Genomic DNA, 24,709 nt, shown 5'->3' with positions numbered 1-24,709 from the left:
CTTGGCAATCTCTGATCGGTGTTTGTGTCCAACGAATCGTTGCTGAGAGAGACTCAAATGAGATTTGTTGCCTGCATAGTCCGTGAGCATCAGCTGCAGCTGTATGGACATGTGGCTCCTTTTCCTGACGATGATCCTTTTCCTGCTCACCAGATTCTCTCAGCGAGGGAGCCTCATGAGTAGAGGAGGCCAATGGGCCGACCACGTGCCTCGTGGTTGCAGCAGGTTGATCGGCATCTCAAGGAGATAGGGATGGATCAGGCATCTGCCTGGGGGATGGCCAGATGGACACCCCTGGAGTACTGGCGGAAAGTGGACGCAGCGATGCGCTGCTTCTGTGCATGCTCCAATACCTAACCTGACCTGACCAGAAGGGGGTTGGTGGTGAACCATGTATGCCCTGCAGAAACATGAGGGGGGGGGGGAGTACAGAAGGAGCAGAGGGTGCAAGAAAGGAGGTGTTAGAAGACAGGACGGCCACCGACTTGTCTGCGATGGCGAAGTGATAAGCCCGAAGATTCAGCTTCATTGCGAGAGATTCCAATGATCTCGAAAGCCTGGTTTCCATGGCATCAAGCTGAGCAATATGTGATGTAGGGGAGTCAGCCCAGAGGGGAGAGCAGTACTCCATAAAAGTGCTGATGAAGGCCTTGTAGGTGGATCAGAGTTTAGGTGTGCCAAAGAAGGACTGTGGACGATGGAGGATGCCCAATAGGCAACTGGGTTTTCAAAAGAAAAAGCCATTTTCAAAAGTACGATGGATTTTTATCACCTGAAAGCCGATAAGAGGAGGTTTGAGGAGGATGATAAGAGGATGTCTTATCATCTGAAAACCGTGGAAAGCGATGTGCGGCTGGAATTTCAAGCATTAGTCCTTTGTCAGGGTAAGAGAAGAACAGCGACCGCACAATGTAGATCTGGTATTTCACCACAAAAATTATGGCTAAACGGAATGCTAAATTAACAGTGATAGGAGAAAATGGTTTTAAATAACTTATGCCTTATCTTCTCTTTAATCTCCATATTCCTCTCTTTCGTTATGAATTATTGCAGAAATTTTTCTGGAAGGCTCACTTGGCTGCACCAGGAAGGGTTTGGGGGTAGGGGAGTCGCGGCTGAAACCCAAATCCTATCCAGGTTCTCCCCGATGACTCCATCTTTGCCCTTTACTTCTTTGGATTCCTTCTTGGTCTTTCGTTTCATTCAAATTTCCTGCCTGGTACAATATCTTGGAAAGATTGTTGAGGCTCCGCATCTCAGGGTCCCAGTGGTCTCAGTTGGTTGAATACACAATGAAGTGCTATTCTTTGTGAATTGTCTAGTGTGGGTCTACTGTTAGAGTTGGTGTTATGGATTAACGTTCATATGGATTAACCTCTCAACTTAGTTAACTCTCACATATAACACATGGGTTAACCCTAAACCCTAACCCAACTGAAGTCCGATGTTGAAAGTGTTTACAGTCATGGGAAGGGGCATTCATCAGACCGTACTGGTATAGCCATGGGCGTCGATTGCTTTTGAAAAGTGGGGGGGACATTACATATCCAGACCACGAAGCCCACTTCGTGCCGGCGTGGACACAGCAAGTCGACCCTCGCAAATTCTTGATCTTATATGCTCGTTGACATGCTGCATTCTGATCACACAAATCCCTTAAATTAATCTGACCATCTATCGACCATCTTTTTTATCAAATGTAAGCAGACGGAGCGAAATTAATTAAACATTAATCATACACATTTCAAAGTTTCAAGTGTCATCAAAGAAATACATATATATATATATATATATATATATATATATATATATATATATATATATATATATATATATATATATATAATTGTTTATCAAGCCTCCCTCTCACGACTCTTGAACTGATTCACTAAACATAAACTGAAAACTAGACTGACATACAAATTGATATTACACGAGTACGGTCAACTTACCTTAAAACTTGCCAAAAATATGAACCCTCGTGTCTGCCGATCCAGTTAAAAACTTTGTAGCAATGTCTTGGGGGTCAAGTGCAGTCAGACGATCTCGGTGAACATGACAGATCATGGGATGGTTGAGGCGTTGTTGGGTCATTGTGGAACGTAACCAAGTCTTCATACGTCTGAGTGCGCTGAGTGACTGTTCAGCTTCGCATGAACTTGCTGGGGAAACCAATAGAAGCCGAAGCAAACGTTCTACCTGTGGGAACATTTGACGGACTTCCGGCACCATGTCTACAAATATCTTACGGTAATCCTCAACAGATGAACCACTGAATTGGTTATGAAAGAAGCCAAGTTCTTGCTTTCGGGAATCCGACAGTTCGGGATATTTGCGGACTATTTGTGGTTTGAATGACCCAGACAGGAGCATTTCACCCAAGTCCCTATACGCCATGAGGTCGGTTGATCTGAAGTACTCGTTCAAGTTCTCGGATGCGCTGTCGATGACTTTGAAAAATTCAACTCTGTGTACCTCCTCTGTAGAATTGGCAGTGTATTCCTGCGTGCCTCCATGAAGTCTCTTTGGAAGCTTGCGCTTACGAGGGAGGGTCTCTGTATCTCGTTGGCACTGCTGGAGCTTCTGTTGTGCTGCTTCGAAAACCTCCTTAAACGTCTGGTCGGTACGGAGAGATTGGATATTCTGTGCAGTTACCTTTGCAGCAGTAAGCATATAATACCAGAGACGGTAACTTGTGAACCTTGAAGTTCCTTATTGAGGTATTCAAGGGTTTGGAGAACGGGCAATGATGCAAACAGACCGAGAACACACTTTCCTGATGAAAGACAGCTTTGAATACCGTTGGATTGCGATGCCGTGTTCGTACCAAAGTCATCACTTGCTTGTTGAAGGGCATCCAGTACCGCTTCATAGTTATCCAATATCGATTTCACAGCAGGAGAACGAGTTAACCAACGAGTCGGGCAAATTGGCCTCAGACGTGTAGGGCAAGGAGTGTCAGCATAGTCAGCGTGGATATTCAAGTACAGATGCTTGAATTTTCCAGAGTTGTTGTAGATGTTGCTGAGTACCTGGACATAATCGAGGACGTCTCTTATGAACGGTGCAGTTTGTAGGGCTTTGGATGTAATGAGTTGGGTGACATGAGCTCCACAGTGAACATAATTGGCCAGCGGTTGGAGTTTTTTTAGCTGTGCTTGACAGCCCTTGTACTTTCCAGACATGTTGCTTGCCCCATCATAAGTCTGCGCTCTAAGGTGTTCAATAGGGAGTTGACACCGAATTAGGACATCCTGAAGCATCTTACAAAGTGATACTCCTGTTGTTGACGATACTTTGTAGAGGCCGATGAGATCTTCTTGAACATCAAAGGAATCCGTCACATAGCACACACACACCGACTCCTGCTCATTACCCTGAATATCTTGCGTTCCATCAGTTACGAGTCCGAATTGAGTGGACATTTCATTCACGTTACTGCAGATATTTCTGAGGATAGCATGACTCATCAATTGTAGAATTTCGTTCTGAATTTCTCCACTTGTGAACGTCGTCTTCCTTGACAGCCGCGTCTTGAGGTTTACATCATCCTTGGTCCGCAACTGTAAGAGCATTTTGAAATTCCCTTCAGAGGCATCCTTCCCATGAATTGCAAAACCTTGTCGGGCTAAATATTGCAGTGAGGTGATAATCTTCGGAAGTGCTGACCATGCAGATCTTTGCTCTTCTAGCAGTTTTCTGCTCAGCTGCACATGGACACCAGGTTGACTTCCGCGACATTTCAGATTTTCGAGGCAAGCCTATGTGTGTTTGATCGTTTGTGTTGTCTGAATTTTTCTGTAGCCTTTTGCCAGTTCTGAAAGCCCTTTGAGACAAATGCGTCTTCTGCACAGCGGGCAAGTTCGGTAAATTTTTCACGAGAAGCGTCCGTACAGGTGTGACAGAGTACATCACCGATGGTCTGAACAAAATGAAGCCACGGAAAATCTTTTAACCACTTTGAACCACAATCTTTGAAGATTGTGTTCTTCATTTGCTTGCCATCAATAGGGTTCACCAAAGGAATGAGCTAAAATCAGTTGTAATGTGAACATTTATGTAATTCTTTACCTCTCACAAACCATGAGACCAGGAGACGAGGGATTAAGATCTGTTGCCGCCCGGACGTGCACTCTCTTCTTTTCAATTATTGTACATAGTTTGTTTATTTGTAAATACCTTCATCATTTCCACTAGTGCGTGGCCGTATGTGCAAAAAACAAAAAACAAAAAACACAACTTTGAAACCGCGTGCCTTTGTTTAAGTATAGTGCGTGCCCATGCGTTTTGTTTAAGTATAGTGCGATATAAGTTAGAAAGGTGAAATAAACCATTTTGGTCGCTAAAGGGACCCAGAACCGTTGTGGGGTCAACATGGTGAAGAAGCTGACAATCCTCTTTATTTTATTTTCAACGCTGCATTTAAAATCTCTAATTTCATCATTCTAAATCACACAGTATAATGAGACACCTTATTCTGTCGGTCTATCCTTTGTCTTTGCCTCGTGCAAACGGAAAATTATTCGGATGATGGCAGAAGAGAAATTCCTTCCGGAACGTTATTTTTCCTAGTAAAAATTGCAAGCCGCGGCTAAGCTACGAAGCCTAACCCTTTTTTAATTGGATTTTCGAGGTAATCTCATTACTACCCTATAGATACTGTATAATCTGAGAACAGAATTCAAAAATAATTTTCCGTTCGTTTGTCCGAACCGCTTTAATAGGTGAATTTTGCATATTTTTCAACAGCTACCTTTTAAAATCTATAATTTAATCCTCATAAGTCCGACGACCGAATGATACCTCTCGTTTTGTAAGTCTATACCTCCCTCCCCTAAGTCCAAGTACTGATGAAAAAATTATTTACATTAACCGCCGCGAAAGCGAGTGAATCAGCGCATTTTATTTTATGTTTCCCAAGTATTCAAAGCTAATTTAGTCGCCAAAATACCCACTTTCCTTCGATTTTCACCCGGTTTTCAACGTTGGGATTTAGGCCATTGTTATTGACTGTGAAATATGAAAACAAAATTACAAAATATCTTTCCGTTCGTTCGTGCGAGCCGGTAGAGTGAAACCGCGTCATCCTGCACAAGCTCCACCATCTCAATCAGCATACCAGACTGCGGAATCTTTTATTGGCTTATTACTCGACGGTGCAAAGTCACAAAAATTAAACACACACATCATCGTGCAGGTAATAATATCAGGCATCCGGCGATATAAGTTAGAAAGGTGAAATAAACTATTTTGGTCGCTAAAGGGGCCCCGAGCCGTTGCGGCCTAACACTATCCGAGGCATGGCGCTCCGGGCCATGAAGCCGCGATTTCTTTAAACACTCATAAAATGACGATACAAAGTCTGAAAACGTCCCAACATACCTCAAAATGTCCAGGTCACGTTCCCTGTTAGTGGGTGAACAAGCCAATGCTTGGCAAATTCTGCTTCGCAATGATAGGAAGAGCCGACATCGAAGGATCAAAAAGCAACGTCGCTATGGACGCTTGGCCGGTGGGAGACCATGGCTTGGGAAGCACGGGTTCTCAATGTTGAATTGTTATCCTATCATCTTTAATAGAACTATAATACACCAATAAAACTAACGGTTCTTTTTCTTTTGTTGTTTTTGGCAAAAAGTCAAGATCCAGAGAGGCTCCAGTGTTATGTAACTTACGTTCAATGAAAAAAGTGGGGGGGACAATCGATATGTTGTCCCCCCCCCTTGATAAAAAGTGGGGGGGACATGTCCCCCCCGGCCCCCACCAATCGACGTCCATAAGTATAGCCTTGACATTTTCCAAAACCATATCCTGATATATGGGCTTATCGCTTCAGTAGCATAATTATGTCCTCAGAAACGATGCATCCAACAAATGGTGTACATGGTCGGATGTATTGAGTAAGTTGCCTCTATAACAGAGAAATATTAGTCATATAATATTTTAATCTTTATTTAGAAGAGTTTAAATGTGAATTTTTTTTCCTCTTGTGTCTAACACATGGAGGAGTTTGTACACACGCGTTGTATATAATTTTTAGGACAAAGACATGAAGAGTTATAGATGCACTTTTACTTGATTTACAAGTACAAACTGGAATGACACTCGGTCGAGCCCACACCGTCGGGCTAAACAGTTTACGTTTCGTAACCTACTGATAGTCCGGATCTGCATCCGAACCTGAACCAAAATCGAATCGGCTTGTTCTTGTCACCAACCCAACTCATCCACCAAGTTTTGTCATAATCTGCCCATGACTTTTTGAAACTTGGTGAGATATATCGTTTTTATCCCTATCAGTCAATGGTGAAGAATCACTGAAAAATTCTTGGATCTGGATCTTGATCCGGATCTTCACCAAAATCGAATCAATTTGACGTTGTCACACACCCAACCTGTCCACCAATTTTCATCCGAATCCATCCATAACTTTTTCGGAATTATCCTGCTCACATATAGACAGGCAGGAAGGCAGACAAACAAACAGAGAAACAGTGATGAAAATATAACCTCTGTCCACCTTCGGTGGCTGAGGTATTCAACACCACGAATGGGATTTATACCTGAGACGGCAAGGTGATGAGCTGTAAGTGTTCAGAAAGGAATGCCAAATAGGCTTACTAACCCATAAAGTAAGTTAATCTACATGGACCGATACGTTAGGAGTAGTACCATAAAGGAAACCCGAAACCAGTTTATTTAAGTCATCTGCAGTATGAAGGTCTCTCTCAGCTCATTTTGAGGGGTGTTTGGCATACTCGCCATGACACTTTCAAATTGCGGGTTGGTGAGCGTGAGCTGCCACATGGGAATCAACCGACACCAGTTAGTCGAGAAAGAAAAATAAAGGCTTTCGCCACTCGGCCAAACAGCCATCGAGGAGCAGTACCTTGCAATGTCTTAAATCATGGCTAAACACTTTATTTTATACATACATAATAAGATGCATTGCCTGTAAATACAGTCACGTTTCAGTTCCTTAATTCCTCTAACCCTAAACTGAAACCCCTTTTCCCACCCAAGCTGTGGCAGCTTCTCAAAACAACGCTCGACAACCCAAGCCCACTGACGGCGGGCGAGCTCGGTGCTACCGCGAGGTCGACTCGGCAGGCTGCAGTCTGCCTCTAGCACACGTCGTGCCTCACCTCGTGTGCTGCTGTGTCTTGGGAAAAGCTTGGGGCCCGAGGTGCCAGCGCTGCCCCTCTCCTGACTCTGGTGATCTTCTCATATTTCAATAAAAATAGACCACATCACTGCAAAACAATTGGAGCAAGTCATGCCAATTACGACGATAGTTATATATCGACCTTACGGTGGATACAGTGGCCAAGTCATGAAGGCACTGAACTAGTATCCAAGAGTTTGTGATAAAATCAGGCTCAAGACAGCAGTTTGAAGGACTTGCATTCTCAACTTCTGGAACTTGAGCTCGTATTAAGATAATTATCATGTCACTATTGGATTCAGTTGAAAAAAAACAAACTCCATGCAATCTCATTTATGACATTCAGGGGAAGGTAACCCACCTGCCCAACCTGTTCTGGTCTACACGTGTTGCGTCGTTCATACTTTGTCGTTGACCATTCACCTCCAATCATTTTTTGTCCCCCCTCCCCCCCGTTTATCTCACAGATGAGTTTCGTCAGCTGTGCCCTCCCAGCTTCTCCTTCTCCCAGGAGAACAAGGGAAAAGCACCCCCATCAAAAATCCTCACTCTGAAGTTCCCTGAAGCTGTGCCATACTTCCCCGAGCCAAGGCCACCTACCACCTCCTTGCTTTCTGCTCGTCTCCCTCTCGGACCCAAGATCTCATCTCGACACCACTTCAAAGTTGTCCAAGCACCTGCCGTCACCATACATCGAGTTGTCCCTGTGGGGCCTCATCGAGGTAAAGCGCAGTTTGTTCTGCAACAAAACGACGACTCTTTGTCAGCTCTTTACATAAAATCGAAATCCTTGAGTGTCCTTATCGTTTCAGTCATGATTTTCCTTTTGTTTTATTTTATTTTCAAAATGGCCTCCAATGTCAAATGGAAATTTGACTTTCTTCTCTTTTCTGTGTCTTGGAAATTTCTTATCAACTCATCAAAACGATGCCCTCATACATCGTCTCACACATTTTTCCTTACCATTGCTCGTTGGTGTCCGGTTGTTGCTTTGGTATGGCATATCATCACACCGTGCTATCTACCTTCACCACCAAAGATGGTTTTCACTCCTGTTCGTCTATTTGGCTGTTTTTTTTTTCTTTGTTTGTCTGTGAGCAGGATATCTCAAATTGTTCGATGGATTCAGATGAAACTTGGTGGATATGTTGGGCGTGTGACCAGGACTAACTGATTCGATTTTGGTGAAGATCTGGATCTAAATTTGGATACTAGAATTTGTAAAGTGATTCTTCACCATTGAGTGATCGGGTCAAAAACGATATACAACACGATATCTCAAATGGTTGTGGACAAAACTTGGTACATGAGTCGGATAGGTGACAAGAACAAGCCGATTAGATTTTGGTTCAGGTCCGGATTCAGATTCAACCTATCAGTGGGATGCAACCCGTAAACGGTTCAGCCTGGCGGTGTGTACCAAGTGCCATGCGCTTTACTGAATGCCATTCCATTTTTTTTCCTGCAAATGGCAGTTTTTCACATTATTTTCCACCTCTTCTCAGTTCTTGACACACCTGTCCTTGTTGTTGTTTTTTTATCGCTTCATAATCCAGACATCCATTATCGCTTCATAAACACATTCATACAAAATGTTAAACGATTTGTCAGTCTAAACCATGTATTTAGATTTGTGTCAAATGCCTAACTTCGTTCACCGAAGGTGATGATAACTGAGTTGTGATGTGTAATTTCCATGCTTGATCATACCATGCACAGCATTTTCATGCCATATCAACACACATGGAAACCAAGGATCCTTTTCATTGTCTTATTGTCTCCATGATACCAATCGTATAGGTGTCCCAGGTGTCACGGCCAAAAATCACCTCACAGGAGAACAAATTAAATGGATTTCATCTGATCCCTGGTATGCTGTGACCAGTCTTGAGGTGTATCGGTGTTTGGAGTACCATTAGATCTTCCATGATTGATGTCTATCCGATGGTCTCGGGAGAACTATTTGGAGTTCGTGGTCATTTTGATTAGAAATACTGTGTATTATTTTTCTCTCCACAAACACTGGAATCGGTGAAAATCAAACTACTACAGTAGACATCTTCTCCACCCAACCTCATTCTTCCTAGTTGCCTTCCGCTGAGAAGAAAATTATTTTGCAACAAATGTGGAGATATACGGTGGGAGAGAGAAACGGGAAATTTTAAAAACTCAGTCATTAAATAAACATCTTGTATATGGCAACTTCCTGGTGTTAGCTTAATGGTTAGTTCCAGGTCAGGTCAGGTATGGGAGCATGCGCCGGATTTCCACCGGTACTCCAGGGGCCTCCGTCTGGCCATCCCCCAGGCAGATGCCTAGCCCATCCCCATCTCCTTGAGATGCCGATCAATCTGCTGCAACCACAAGGCATGTGGTCGGCCCATTGGCCTCCATCACTCATGACACTCCCTCGCTGAGAGAATTTGATGAGCAGGATCGGCATCAGGAAAATGAGCTGCATGTCCATTCAGCCATAGCTGATGCTCACGGACCATGCAGGTAACAAATCTCATTTGAGTCTCTTTCAGCAACCGCTCGTTAGACACAAAGTCTGACCAGCAATAGCCAAGGATTCTCCAAAGAGACCTGGTACCAAAGGAATGGAGTCTCCGTCTCAGATCCCTGGTCAGAGTCCAAGTCTCACATCCGTAGAGGAAGACTGGAAGCACCAAGGACCTGATGACTTGGACTTTCGTCCTCCTGCACAGATACTGGCAGCACCACACCTCATGATCCAGTGAATACATGACTCCCCAGGCCTGACCCAGAGGTCTATTGACTGCTGGCTCACAGCCAGCAGAGACATGAATATCACTGCTAAGGTAAGTAAATCTCTCCATGACCTCAACATCCTCACCACAAACAGGTACAGACAAGATAGCAGCATCCAAGATATCAATGAAAGCCTGGATCTTAGTTTTGTTCCAAGAAACTCATTATCCCAACGGCTCCGACTCCTCATTCAGCACCTCGAGGGACCCAAAAAGGATATCCAGTCTCTGCAAAGATGACTGCATCATCGGCGAAATCAAGGTCAGAGATCTTGGCATTCCCAAATGATGCACCGCAGCTTGATCTCTCCGACATCCTCCCCAGAATCCAGTCCATGCAAACGCTGAAAAGTGTGGGGGCCAGTACACACCCATGGGCAGTCATTGACACTCTGGTCATATGAGACGTCGTGCCATCTTGTTGAAACAAACTGGCCTCATTAACTTGAGGAAACCTAGGAGCTAGTTAATCAGTCAAAAAAGTTGCGATCATATTGGCTTAGCGGAGATCGGTTTTTAAAAATCTCCCGTTTCTCTGCCCCACCCTGTCCTTCTTGTTTTGTAATCAATGGTAAGCCGTAATATCAGTCAAGTTATCGAGAGAGTTCATAGAACATCTTATCCCTTGCAGTGTTCAAATATATAATTCAATTTAAACAAAATAATGACTGTAATGGTTGTGTAAAACAATTTATTCCGGAAGTTTACCGCTGTTGACGCAGTGTCTTTTACATCACCTTATGTAACATGTTATATTAGTTCTTTGGGCCTGTTGTTTTTGTCCTTTATAATGTCCTTAAAAACAGTACGTTTCCTGTTTGGAATAATTTTCAATTTTGTTTCACTGCCAGACAGGCAGAGAGAGTAAGAAATTATCTCACTCCTCTCTGCGCAAGTGTGATTGCGAGAAATTCAGAGCCAAAGCACTGCTAAACTTTGGGTTCGTTTCTGATTCATGTTCAAAACATAACATTCAATTCAAATTAATTTGTTCCTTGATCATAAACTGACGCTTGTTTGACGGATGGATGGACGGACAGACAGAAGTGAACCAATTGCTTAATCCTGCTTTTCACTGCGTGCACAGGGTAACAATGGCATCTATTGGCCTTCAATAGCATGACCTGGAAATATAGGCTGTGCATAAAGCATCCTTGTAAAGGCAGAATGTCCTGCAGCAGATGTTCCTGTGGTGTCAATTGAGCCTGAATAGCCCATGTTCTGAAGGTGGAGATGAAAGTGCTAAATACATTGATCAAACAAACTTTTTTGAGAAAATGGCGCAGGTTACAAAGATGCATTTATTGGAATGCTTGCTGAAGTAGCTCAAGTCCTTTTGATCCGCAAGCTATGTGTCTGATTCTTGGTAGTCTTTGTCCCTTAGAGTGACAAAGCAAGATATATTTGATTTTAGTGCATGGTCCTATGGGAATGTAAACATGCCTACACAGTGTGCAATCCAACAGGCAGACTGACACACTGTTTCAAGGCCTCCAGGTTCTTTGTATATGTAACCACACCTATTAATTACTCCCTGCCATAGACACACCCATTCCTGTTGGCTGTAACCGTTGTCACGTGAGTTACCGAGAATTGTTCTGGGCTTGGGAACAAACTTCTAGCAACCAGAGCTCCATCAATCTACAGGAGATGATGTCCTCCAGTATATTAGATGACAATATCCTTCAATGATCCTGAGCAAATCAACTACCTGAGCAGTCAGGTGGTGTCAATCTTTACTATAATGGAGCAAACATGGATGTCACCGAAACTCCAAATTTGACATTTGTCAGTTCTTGGGCTTGTGTGGAGGTTTCAAATTTGGTTCTACCTCTGGTTCCAACCCCTATACTGGCCTAAAGTGGCCATCCAAAGCCAGCAGATGGCCACATACTTTAGCCTTATATACTCCAGCACGTACACCGACTCAAGCTCCGAAAAACTGAGAAGGGTATCCCACCCGGGAGGGCAGGTGTGCCCTCAAGCTAATATAAAGAACCATTTCTAAATCCCGCAGGAGGTAAATTATTCCATGACAGCCATGTTTCTTTTGTGGAGTACATTTGATATGACAGTCGGTTTGCTTGAACAATGCAATCGATAGTTATATTCATCACATCAAATCGTAACCATTATGAGTATACTGTACTCTCAAGCATAAGCTGATTAGCACTATTCTCTTTCGTTCTTAAGAGTTTAGTTCTCAGATAGTCGTGTCTGAGAACGAGACGTTTAATGGATATGGGGGAATGGCAACACGCTATGGAGTATTGCAGGCAAGCCTGCACGCTTACTATACTTTTTATTGGCAACACTTGTGCAGACCTGGCTTGAGAAAATACAGACAGGGTTCCCCGGCCTGCAGGAGGTATTCCAAACGAACCGGAATTTTGGACGAATCCAGCCGAAAAGAAACCATGTCACCAATTCTTCAGGGCAGTGTGCTCCTGCCATGACCGAATGGTGCTGTTACATTTAATCAATGCAGCCAGACAACGTTTATCCAGTTTCCCTCCTGGAATCACTGACTGCTGGTTTTTAATTGGCTCGAATTCTCTGGGCTGTTTCACAACGCTCACCGTCTTTGGCAGCCGTGGCTTTGTCCAAAAGGAAATAAACAAAACGACACAGTAGCAAAGCCAGCGATGGGACAAGACAAGCAAAGGGAAGATTGTTAGGTCACTAACTTGTGAGAATGAGAAGCAGGTGCTTCCTGGAACTCTTTCCTCACATATTTCTGGCTCATATGGAAGTACCTCCACGAAGAAGAAGAGGGGATGAGTGAATGGAAAAAGGGACGGCGGAGTGAGATTAAAAGCATTCCACAAGAGTGATGTCACAATAGCTGACAATCGTGGGGACAAACAAATGAGGTACATTCATCGACTCGGTTTGTAGACAAAAGTACAGGCACGAGGTTAAGCAAACGCAAGCCCGGTGCAATAAATCTCATCGCTGCAGCTTTGAAGATTGTGCTCGTGGAAGGCAGAAGTGCATTTGCAAAAAGCCAAGGAAGGAGATGAAATATTACTTAGTTGGGACGCAGAGTTTCAGATGATTATTTATTCATTTTCATGGTGTGGATTGGAGAAAAACGGTGGAATTTCTATTCAAAGGGCATGATTGCATTTTCATTGGAATCGTCAGAATCTGGGATGGGAATGCTCGATGTCTAGCCTGTAGCGCACACTGCAGTCCAAAGCATAATGTACTGCCATTAAGTGTTATTATTATTTACTTTACAAATAATCATGTCACATCACTTAAGTTTTGCCAACATCATGTGGTTTGATAGCGTTGCTTGCAACGCTGTGGAATTTCCACTTTGACGACGCTCGGTTTCCTGTGGGCTCAATAGCACAACAAACTCCATCCTCTGGTCTGGCTCCTATTTCCAAGGGTCCTGCCAGGTTTAATTTCTCTTCTCAAAGTACCCGGCCCAAGGCGTGAGACTAATTTCGTTAATGCCAAACCCCATAGTGCACTTGGGATGACGTCCCGACGGACACGTGCCTCGAGCAGATCTTTGGGTTTTTGTTTTTTTAAAACTCCCTGAACATGTGCACCCCCAATCAGCTGCTGGCAGGTCACCCTCAGTCTTATGCAGATGCTCCTGGATTTTCCAATTGGATTGTGGACTTCAATCACCATGGTAACGTTAATGGAAGTAGTTACTTTCAGGACACGGTCTCTGCCAATTTGATGGCTTCTTCAATCAAGGGTCCACTAGATTGAAGACGAGAGGATCTCTGGATCTGTTTTGCAAAAAAAAAAAGAGCTGAATTTGCAGTATTGTGACTGCTGTTGATGTATCACTTTGTGACGAACTGGCTCTTTTAAAAGTGACATCATGTGACTTTGAACAGATCTCTCTGTGTTGGTGGAGAGATTAAAGACTATATTCCACCTTGAGCCCATGGTGGGCCAAGCAGGAGATATCAGCTGACACAGCACACAGTGAAAAGTTCAAGGTAAGGACAATTGACCTCAATGGGGAGTCAGACAACAAAAAAGTGACGTTCATCATTTTGGATTGAGTAAGTTTTGTGTAAACCATGGAAATAATTTACATCCATGACAAAAACCAATCAGGCTGGTAGATTTCCAAAAGTACACGAAGAGATTCCGTGCGTGTTTTTGTTTTCAGAACGTTTTATCAAATCTTGGACTGCCAGCATGGAGGGACTGAACATATATTTTCCCCATTCCTGCCCAAACCCCTTCCTCTCCCTCCTACCAAAGTTTCACACTTCCTGGTATTGCAAGAATTTGGCCTCACATTTGGTGATCTCATGGGGCCTCTAAACTTGAGTTGAGTCCGATAATAACCAGCAAATCCTGCACGAATGATGTGAAATACATGTGTTAAGTGATGTTTGGCACATACAGGGCAAGTTGTGTCCTCCATGGTTACAAATCATGGTTTATTATTCCACCGGATTACACGGCTGCTCGTGCCATGTTGAATAGGAAAATAAACGTTTTGTATTGTGATCGAAAAGCCATTCCTTTTGGTTACGTATACGATAATCATAAGTAACAGCTATCATAAATTAGTTTAGTTTATCACAAACTGCTTTAGTTTATCATAAATTGGTTTAGGTGAACATAAATTAGTTTACTTGATCATAAATTAGTTTAGTTTATCATAAATTGGTTTAGTTTATCATAAATTAGTTTAGTTTATCACAAACTGGTTTAGTTTATCATAAATTAGTTTAGTTTATCATAAATTAGCTTAGTTTATCACAAACTGGTTTAGTTTATCATAAATTAGTTTAGGTGAACTTAAATTAATTTAGTTGATCATAAATTGGTTTAGTTTATCATAAATTGGTTGAGTTTATCAGAAATAGGTTTTGGTTAAGATAAATTAGTTTAGTTTATCATAAATTGGTTAAGGTGAACATAAATTAGTTTATTTTATCATAAATTGGTTTAGTTTATCATAAATTAGTTTAGCTTATAAATTGGTTTAGTTTATCATTAATTGGTTTAGTTTATCATAAGTTAGCTTATTTTATCACAAACTGGTTTCATTTATCATAGATTGGTTTCGGTAAACATAAGGTAGTTTCGTTGATCATTAATTGGTTTAGTTTATCATAAATTGCATTAGTTTATCATAAATTAGCTTAGTTTATCACAAACTGGTTTAGTTTCTCATAAATTAGTTTAGGTGAACTTAAATTAGTTTAGTTGATCATAAATTGGTTTAGTTTATCATAAATTGGTTGAGTTTATCAGAAATAGGTTTTGGTTAAGATAAATTAGTTTAGTTTATCATAAATTGGTTAAGGTGAACATAAATTAGTTTATTTTATCATAAATTGGTTTAGTTTATCATAAATTAGTTTAGCTTATAAATTGGTTTAGTTTATCATTAATTGGTTTAGTTTATCATAAGTTAGCTTATTTTATCACAAACTGGTTTCATTTATCATAGATTGGTTTCGGTAAACATAAGGTAGTTTCGTTGATCATTAATTGGTTTAGTTTATCATAAATTGCATTAGTTTATCATAAATTAGCTTAGTTTATCACAAACTGGTTTAGTTTATCATAAATTGGTTTAGGTAAACTTAAATTAGTTTACTTGATCATAAATTGGTTAAGGTGAACATAAATTAGTTTATCTTATCATAAATTGGTTTAGTTTATCATAAATTAGTTTAACTTATAAATTGGTTTAGTTGATCATTAATTGGTTTAGTTTATCATAAATTAGCTTATTATATCACAAACTGGTTTCATTTATCATAAATTGGTTTAGGTAAACATAAAGTAGTTTCGTTGATCATAAATTGGTTGAGTTTATCATAAATTGGTTTAGTTTATCTTCAATTAGCTTAGTTTATCAGAAACTGGTTTAGTTTATCATAAATTGGTTTGGTTGATCAGAAATTGGTTTAGTTTATCAATTAGCTTAGTTTATCACAAATTGGTTTAGTTTATGATAAATTGGTTTAGGTGAACTTACATTAGTTTAGTTGATCATAAATTGGTTTAGTTTATCATAAATTGGTTTAGTTTATCATAAACTAGCTTAATTTATCATAAATTGGTTTCAGTTTATCATAAATTGGTTTTGGTTAAGATAAATCAGTTTAGTTTATCATAAATTGGTTTAGTTTATCATAGATTGGTTTAGTTTATCATAAATTAGTTTAGCTTATAAATTGGTTTACTTTCTCATAAATTAGTTTATTTTATCATAAATTGGTTTAGTTTATGGTGTATTATTTAAGTTTATCATAAATTGGTTTATTTTGTCATAAATTGGTGAAGTTTATCATAAATTGGTTTACTTTATCAAAAATTAGTTTAACTTCTCATAACTTGGTTTGTTTTATCATAAATTAGTTTAGCTTATAAATTGGTTTAGTTTATCATTAATTGGTTAAGTTTATCGTAAATTAGCTTAGTTTATCACAAACTGGTTTACTTTATCATAAATTGGTTTAGTTTATTATAAATTGGTTTAGTTTATAATAAATTAGCTTAGTTTATCACAAACTGGTTTAGTTTATCATAAATTGGTTTTGGTGAACTTCATTAGTTTAGTTGATCATAAATTGGTTTAGTTTATCATAAATTGGTTTAGTTTATCATAAATTGGTTTTGGTTAAGATAAATTAGTTTAGTTTATCATGAATTGGTTTCGGTGAACATAAATTAGTTTAGTTTATCATAAATTGGTTTAGTTCATCAAAGATTGGTTTAGTTTATCATAAATTAGTTTAGCTTATAAATTGGTTTAGTTTAGCATTAATTGGTTTAGTTTATCACAAATTAGCTTAGTTTATCACAAACTGGTTTCATTTATCATAAATTGGTTTAGGTAAACATAAAGTAGTTTAGTTGATCATTAATTGGTTTAGTTTATCATAAATTGCTTTAGTTTATCATAAATTAGCTTAGTTTATCACAAACTGGTTTAGTTTATCATAAATTGGTTTAGGTGAACTTAAATTAGTTTACTTGATCATAAATTGGTTTAGTTTATGATAAATTGGTTTAGTTTATCACAAATAGGTTTATTTTGTCATTAATTGGTGAAGTTTATCATAAATTGGTTTAGTTTATCAAAAATTAGTTTAACTTCTCATAAATTGGTTTATTTTATCATAAATTGGTTTGCTTTATCATAAATTAGTTTAGCTTATCATAAATTGGCTTAGTTTATCATGAGTTGGTGTAGTTTAGCATGAATTCATTTAGCTTATCATAAATTAGTTTAGTTTATCATAAATTATTTTACTTTATCATAAATTAGTTCAGCTTATCATAAATTGGTTTAGTTTATGGTATATTATTTAAGTTTATCATAAATTGGTTAATTTTGTCATAAATTGGTGAAGTTTATCATAAATTGGTTTAGTTTATCAAAAATTAGTTTAACTTCTCATAAAATGGTTTATTTTATCATAAGTTTGTTTGCTTTATCATAAATTAGTTTACCTTATCATAAATTGGCTTAGTTTATCATGAGTTGGTTTAGTTTATCATGAATTCGTTTAGTTTGTCATAAATTCGTTTAGTTTATCATAAATTCGTTTATTATCATAAATTGGTATCGTTTATGATGAGTTGATTTAGTTTATCATAAATTGGTTTCGTTTATCATAAATTGGAAGCATTGTTTAAATCAGAGGTTGTTAAATAATATTTTGGCATGGAGAAAAAAAAGCTCATGACTACTAATTTAATGACCCCAATTATCCCTACCTTCTTGTGGGGTTGGCCATGGGAACGTTTTTGGCCCAAGACTTTAAGGATGCCTGATGTTTGACTGAAGCTTATTTGGGTAAGAATTTGTAATTTGTTCAATGTATCAGCAATACCTCATCTTCTATTTGTGAAAGACACCGTGGGTTGTGCATATGGACACCAGGGAGGCAGTTTATAGCTGAGTCGATATTCAAACCCGGGGTAAACATCTCAACGTTGAAGTGACGTACCATTACATAAAAAAATGAAGTGATGGTTTAATTGTTGAATCAAATTGTACTAATTTGTTTTCTTGGGGATGAGGAGGGTGTGGAAGCAATGAGAGGTTCAGACACCCTGAACCACTGCGGATTAGGATCTTCCTCTTATTCACAATGATAGGAACCCTCTCCACTGTGGAGATTTAACCAGTTTCAGTCAAACGAATCTGGTAAACATTGAGTCACTACCTTCTACTTTTATGCAAGTGAGCATGCTATTAAGCTTCAATCATACTGACAATTTTTTAAATTATCTCAGTCTAAGGATCATAGTGGAGCTGACACACACACACACACACACACACACACACACACACACACACACACACACACACACACACACACACACACACACACACACACACACACACACACACACACACACACGAACATAAACGATACAACACAAGACTGTGAGATGAGACAAACACAGCCACTGAGCTTGGGAGAAGTGCCTTCACTAACGGGGTACTCTGGGTACCAGCGATGTCACAACAATAGCTCTGCTTTTCTCACCGTACTCAGTGGGAAATTTACCAAGGAGGAATTTCCTTCTCTCCAAGGATGCCAACCTATGGGTATCGTACATGCTGTTAAGCTTTTAAATGCTGTTAAGTCAAGCAACGAAGCAGCACATACCATTTTTACCTCCACCACTGAAGGTGGACAGAGGTTATGTTTTCACCATTGTTTGTTTGTCTGTGATCAAGATATCTCAAAATGTTATGGATGGCTTTGGATGAAACTTGGTGGACACATTGGGTGTGTGTGACAAGGACGAATTTATTTGATTTTGGTGAAGATCCAGATACAATGTTTTTTGAAGTGATTCTTCATCATTGAGAGATGGGTCCAAAAACTATGTATAGCACTATATCTCAAAGAATTATGGATGAGTTATGACAAAACTTGGTGGATGAGTTGGGTAAGTGACAAGAACAAACTGATTACATTTTGGTTCAGGTATGGATGCAGATCCGGCCTATCAATTGGGTACAAAACATAAACTCTTCAGCATGATGGAGGTATGCACTCGACCAAGTGCCATTCTAACTAAAAAAGTGTTTGGTATGACTCAGTCAGGGTTTGAACCTCTGACCTTCCAGACTTGCAGGGGTCACTCTAACCATTATACAACCAAGTTCTTCTTCTCAAGTTGGCTCTCACGTCGAACTCAGATGACATTAATCCTCAGCTTCCTGTCCTCTCGATCAAGCATTGCTGTGTGTATTTCCTCTGTCCATTAGATGTTTTCATTGCAAGAGTTTTCTCTCGTTTCCACGTTCAAACCCACTTCATAGGTGTGGACAGTCCAGGAGAGAGAGAGAGGGTATCAGGGGTTTGTATCCTGGTGCTATTACTTGTACTCATCATGAGTTCTTCATTTGATTGTAATGACTGCAGTCGCATTTCCTGCGGCATCGGTTTCTGTAAAGTTTGTCTTATTTTAGCCTTTTTTGTATACAAAGCCAAGGCTCATAGAAGAGGTAGTACACTGAATGGAACAGGACAAAATTAACAGCAGAGAGAGGGAGGGTAGAGGGTAGAGGGTAGAGGGGCACCAACAGTAGAGTTGTGGGACAAGATAGAGGGAGACTTGGACAAACAATCGATATGGGGGGCAGCATGGGGTGGACAAGATGGTTATGGAAGGAAACTCTCAGGAAGGAAAAATTGTAATTGTAGAAGAAGGAAGGCTTGGAGGAGGGGTTAATGAGGGTAGAAAATATCATGGTATTGGATTGGGGATCGAATTCAACAACCTTTACTCACAAGGCAGCAAGTCTTCTGTGGATGTCCTTGATCGATCTATAGTATCAATCTGGAAATTCTCCCACGTCAAAACGTCAGAAGCATCTGCACTCATTTGTTATAGCAGCCAGATCCTGGTTACTCTCACCGGCAAACCACAATAAAGGTGGAGTTTCTTGCCAGCACATGCAACAGATAAACAAATAGGTCTTGACCTTATGTGTCTGCATTAACATAAATTGTTCATTAAGCAGTCACCTAAAGATTCCAAAGCCGGATAAAGAAATAAAAGTGACAAGATGAGAAATAGTCAAGATAGTGCTTCTTATTCTTCTTCCTAATATCTACGAGGTAGCCTGATTGTCTGAGGGCTCGGCTGTGCTACTGATGCCAATGCCCCCTGCAGTAGGTTCGGGCAGGAATTTGGGATTTGGCCAAAGTGCCGGCGATTGCTCGCCGACTCTTCGCGAAGGGAAAATAGAGCTTATATATGAGGATATTAAGATGTCAATGTCGACAAAGAATAAGAAGAAAAGGAAATAGAAATTGACACCTTAAAGTGTCATTTGTGTAAACCGGCTGTTAGCCATTAATAAAAACGAATAGGTTTTTCTGTTTTCTGTCTCCCAATGTCTTTCTGGAATGTGGAGGCTCCTCAAAGTTTCGTGTCACAACAGATGGCATTTCTCAGGGCTGTGATAGCAATCTTCTGTTCTCATTGAAAAGGCTCCTCCAGGTTACCATTGGCACCGCACTTGCTTTTGTAAAACCCGTGGTGAAGAAAAACGGAGCTGCTGGAGGCCGTGCTGTGATCCTAATGAGACCTGACATTGCCCACATTGGACTGGCCACCTGCTTACCTAATTAACTATGGTGGGCTATTAAGTCTGGTTAGGTATCCTGTAACAGCAAAACGGTTTGCAGGATTTCTGCCACCGAATGAATGGTGTGTGTGTGTGTGTGTATGTTTGTGTCGTTGGTTGTTATCTCCATATGTGGGTTTCAGAATGTGCAATGGAGCCCTCCCAGGTCTCAAAGTATCCACCTTTGTCTGTGTGTGTATGTATGAGTGTGTGTGCATGTGTATATGTGTGTGTGCATAGAAAGGTGTATATGTGTGTGTGCATGTATAGGTGTATATGTGTGTGTGCGTGCAAGTTGCTGTTGTTGGCTGCTATCTACACATCTCAGTGGGTTTCAGGAGATGGAGCATAGACCTACCAGGTCTCAAAGTATTCATCTCCACATGTGCGTGTGTGTGTGTGTGTGTGTGTGTGTGTGTGTGTGTGTGTGTGTGTGTGTGTGTGTGTGTGTGTGTGTGTGTGTTTCAATCCTTTTTGCAGGAAGACATAACACAGGCCGTCCAAAGTTGAAATTGATCCTTCGCTCAACCATCCAATCTCCATATGAAGTGCAGACTTACTTCCTGTGGCATATTTGAAGGAAATGAGGTTTCTGTTTCAGTTAAACATAATCTATAGGGAAGTGATTGTTTAAACAGATCAACTTGGACCATTCCTTTGACTATTGCGAGTGCAGATTTGATCTGCTGTGCCTCAAGACAAAATCAACAACTTCTAATGAACAGGAGAGGTTTTTTCCACAAGGCTCATGATGTCATAATGATTATAAGAAGAAAAAGAAGAAGAAGAACATGAACTATTAGCTGTTGACCAATACTTGTGTTCAAGTTGTCATCTATATTGAAATAGTTGTTTGAATTTAAAAAGTTTTGAGAAATGGAGAGTCCTGGCGAAAAGTATTGACGCAGAACGTAATGTTAACGTATTTGTAAAGGTTGTCGCTTGTTATAATTTTTGTATCTCGATTGGTATCACATATTATGAAATGCTTCACAAATTACCGCTAAATTTTAAGGCACATTTAAAAGTTGAAAAGGTACAGATCAATGCATGACTGTGATTGCAGTGCAAGTGACGTATTGATTGTTATATCCCACAGAGACGTCTCAAGCACAAACTCAATTGAGAAAGCCAATCATTGCAGCAGCAGCAGCAGCAGCAGCATCAGAAGGAGGAAGTCAGAGAGGGACTCATCATCACCGGGTCCATTTACGAAATGGTGGTGGTGGAAAGAAAGAAGATGCAGTGAATGTTCGACATCATCATGTTGTTCGAATTCCACAAGTTCCCAATGCACCAATCACTTTGGTCTACGATCGATCGACAATTCCATCCAAGAAAGGTTCTGAGCATTTTGATGTTCGAGCTGAACATCGGGTGGTTCCATTGGTGAAGGAGGTTCACAAACACAGCAAACCAATGGGACGTCTCGATCTTAGAAGTCATCATCACAAGGGTAGTCGTGTTAGACCTGGTCATTTGTATCCAAGCTCTCCAGTTGCTGTAAACTTGGTGCGTTTTCAACAAAGTCGACGTTTGGAGGAAACTAAAGGTGCTATGGGTCGAAACAAAAGACCAGTGCAGGATCACAGAATGGGAGAGCAAACGCTGGCCGCAAGGGAATTGCAGGAAAAGTTCATGGTAACTAATTTGGGGAAACCTTTGCCGGAACCAAATGTGAACATTGTGAATCGAGAAGAAGGTGCAAACATCGAGGTCAATGTGGACATGACACATCAGGAACATAATGAATTTACCACCTGGAAAATAGATGCATTGCCAAACTGGCAGCCAAAGTTTCGATTTCAACAGCAGGCAAACATCCAGCCATCCAAGAAGGAACTTCAGCCAAAGGACATAAGGGAAGTTGTTCCTGTGTTCCAGGAAACCACAGGCAATCGAAATGCTGAAGGATCACCACCTCAAGATCTGCATATTTTCCCCACAAATTCCTCGAGCATTGCAATCGATAACTACTTGCATTCCCCTATAAGTCAAGAAGACGTTCGATTGACTGGTCACACAACATATGTCCCATTAAAAGTCGTAACTAGATCACAGGGTGGGAAGGAAGGTGGTACACATGTTTTGGATCATAAGCTTCAAAATATTAGTGAAATCCAGAAACTTGATGGTAATGTCAGTTATGAACTACAAACAGAACACATGACAGATGTTGAGTTAAAAGGTGAAGCAAATGATGCAGGTTTTGGCAAAAATGACAGTGAAGGACTATTTCATGAACATAAGGAGAATGTTTCACAAGGTCAAGAGAATCCAGGTTCAGTGGATAAAGGGCATGATGAAGACTCAAGACCACAGCACATTCCAGTTACACCACAGGTAATGTGGCGAGGGGAAGAAGTCACTGGAAAATATGGAAGCCTACATCTTCATGTGAAAAAGACTTTAAGAGGGTCCAATATTACACAGCCAGAAAGGTTAAGGGGTAGCAAATCAAGAGAGGATGGAAGTCCATTGGTTCAAGGGAAAGGTCATCGAGAATACGAACAGTCAAGGATGTTTCCTCAAATAAAAGAGAAGGAAGAGTACATGCCAGCAAGGAGGTTGGCAAACTCTCATATTCCAGGTGAGAGTAAATCACAAGGCAAGGAAGACAGCAGCATTTGGAGGCAAGAAGAAATTATGACACCAGGAAGCAATATTGAAAAAGAAAAACATCTCAGTAGTGACCATGAACATGCTACCCCAGCGGTAAGATGGTATGGTTCAACAGAGGCAGGTTTCAGGGATGGAGAACCAAAGGGCTGGGGTGAAGGCCACTTTGAAAAGCACATCAATAGAAAATCAGAAATAAATCACGATAAGTTGGATAGTTGGCGAGTCACCGTTCCAAACTATTTAGCATATAGAAGACCAGAGGCGACACAAGCTTTGCCAGGTGGATTAAAAGAACGAAAGCCAAATGCACCAGTCAAGATGTGGCATCATAGGTTGGAAAACGTTGGGCATGAAAGTGGAAAAGAAGTCAAAGTACAGGGCTGGGAGCTAGAAAGCAGGGAGAGTGATCAGTTGGAGACCTTACAAATAGACAGGCTGGAGGACCAGGTGCATGAACAAGAAGAGAAGATGAAAGAAAGCTGGAGACTTGGTTGGTCAGAGGCCAAGACTGTTAGTGTACCAGAAAGTCTGGAAGATTTCAAATCAACTGGCTTTGGGCCTACTTGGGGAGATAGCAGGCAAGAAGAGCAATGGGGAAGCAAATCAGAAGGAAAAGGTAGAGCAGAACATTGGAGACATGTTTGGGCTGAAGGACTCAATAGGCCAGAACAGCAAAGGGTTGGACAGCGAGAGAGTCGTAAAGAAGACAGATTTAAGAACCGGCAGAGAAATAGAAAATTAGGTGAACTAATTGGTAGTCTGGAAGGTCAAGATCATGCACTGCCAGGAGGTCAAACCCGATTAGGAAGTGTAGGCCATAGAGGGCATGGAAGTGGGGTGCTGGGTGGGCTGGAACGGGCAGCTTGCTTCCTGGCGGTGGAGGAAGGAGCCGAATGTGGTGCAGCTTTGGCCTCTAACCTCACCTTGCAGGAATGCTGTTGCACACTCGGAGGAACCTGGGGCAGCTGTCGTGGGCAGCCCTGTCCAACGTTTCCATCTGGTGAGGTGCATCGCATTCACAACACCATGGGAAGACGTGGGGGCATAACTCTTGAGAAAGCAAAGATGAGGGTGGATGATACAAAAGAGAGAGGTGGATCGGAAAGTGTGGGAGAATTGTAGAGAGAGAGGGGATGATATGTCTGGAAAAAAAATGGAATACGGGTAGGGAAAGCTATCTATCGAGTAAGTGGTGGGGAGTCAGAAATGCCGCCATTTTAAAAATGTAATTAATAGATACCTATATTAAACGGGTATACCGATGCAACCTGTATCTTCTTTAAGGAGTGAACTAAGTTTTCATTTCCTAAAAATAAAAACTTTGAAAATGTTAAGCAAGGAGTGAACTAAGTTTTCATTTCCTAAAAATAAGTACTATTACAACAAATTAGATGCTTGAACGCCGAATGTGTTTATTGCCCTGTTCATCAGTCACGTACATTATTGGATTATCTTTTTGGTTTATGTCCAACTACTTGAAGGAGTTGCATAAATCAGTTTGTGGCCACATGCCCACTGACATTCTTCACAAAAGTCATCACGAAA

At 40.7% G+C, this 24,709-nt stretch overlaps 1 protein-coding gene across 2 annotated transcripts in view; it reads left to right on the top strand.

The window, feature by feature from the left end:
• LOC147014804 (uncharacterized) overlaps positions 1-24,709 on the top strand; it is a 109,184-nt gene that overhangs the window by 20,709 nt on the left and 63,766 nt on the right. For both annotated transcript variants that reach the window (XM_085853087.1, XM_085853086.1), the window contains exons 5-7: positions 7,024-7,215; positions 7,633-7,887; positions 21,642-24,164. In XM_085853087.1, coding sequence (XP_085709213.1) covers positions 7,024-7,215; positions 7,633-7,887; positions 21,642-24,164 — 2,970 coding nt within the window. The remainder of the gene's footprint in view (positions 1-7,023; positions 7,216-7,632; positions 7,888-21,641; positions 24,165-24,709) is intronic.

The sequence above is a fragment of the Eptatretus burgeri genome, chromosome 13, assembly GCF_056783735.1.
Source record: "Eptatretus burgeri isolate ZD-2024b chromosome 13, Ebu_testis_v1, whole genome shotgun sequence".
Classification (NCBI taxonomy): Eukaryota; Metazoa; Chordata; class Myxini; order Myxiniformes; family Myxinidae; genus Eptatretus; species Eptatretus burgeri.
Note: the sequence above shows the minus strand (reverse complement) of the source record. Positions and strands in the feature narration are given on the sequence as shown.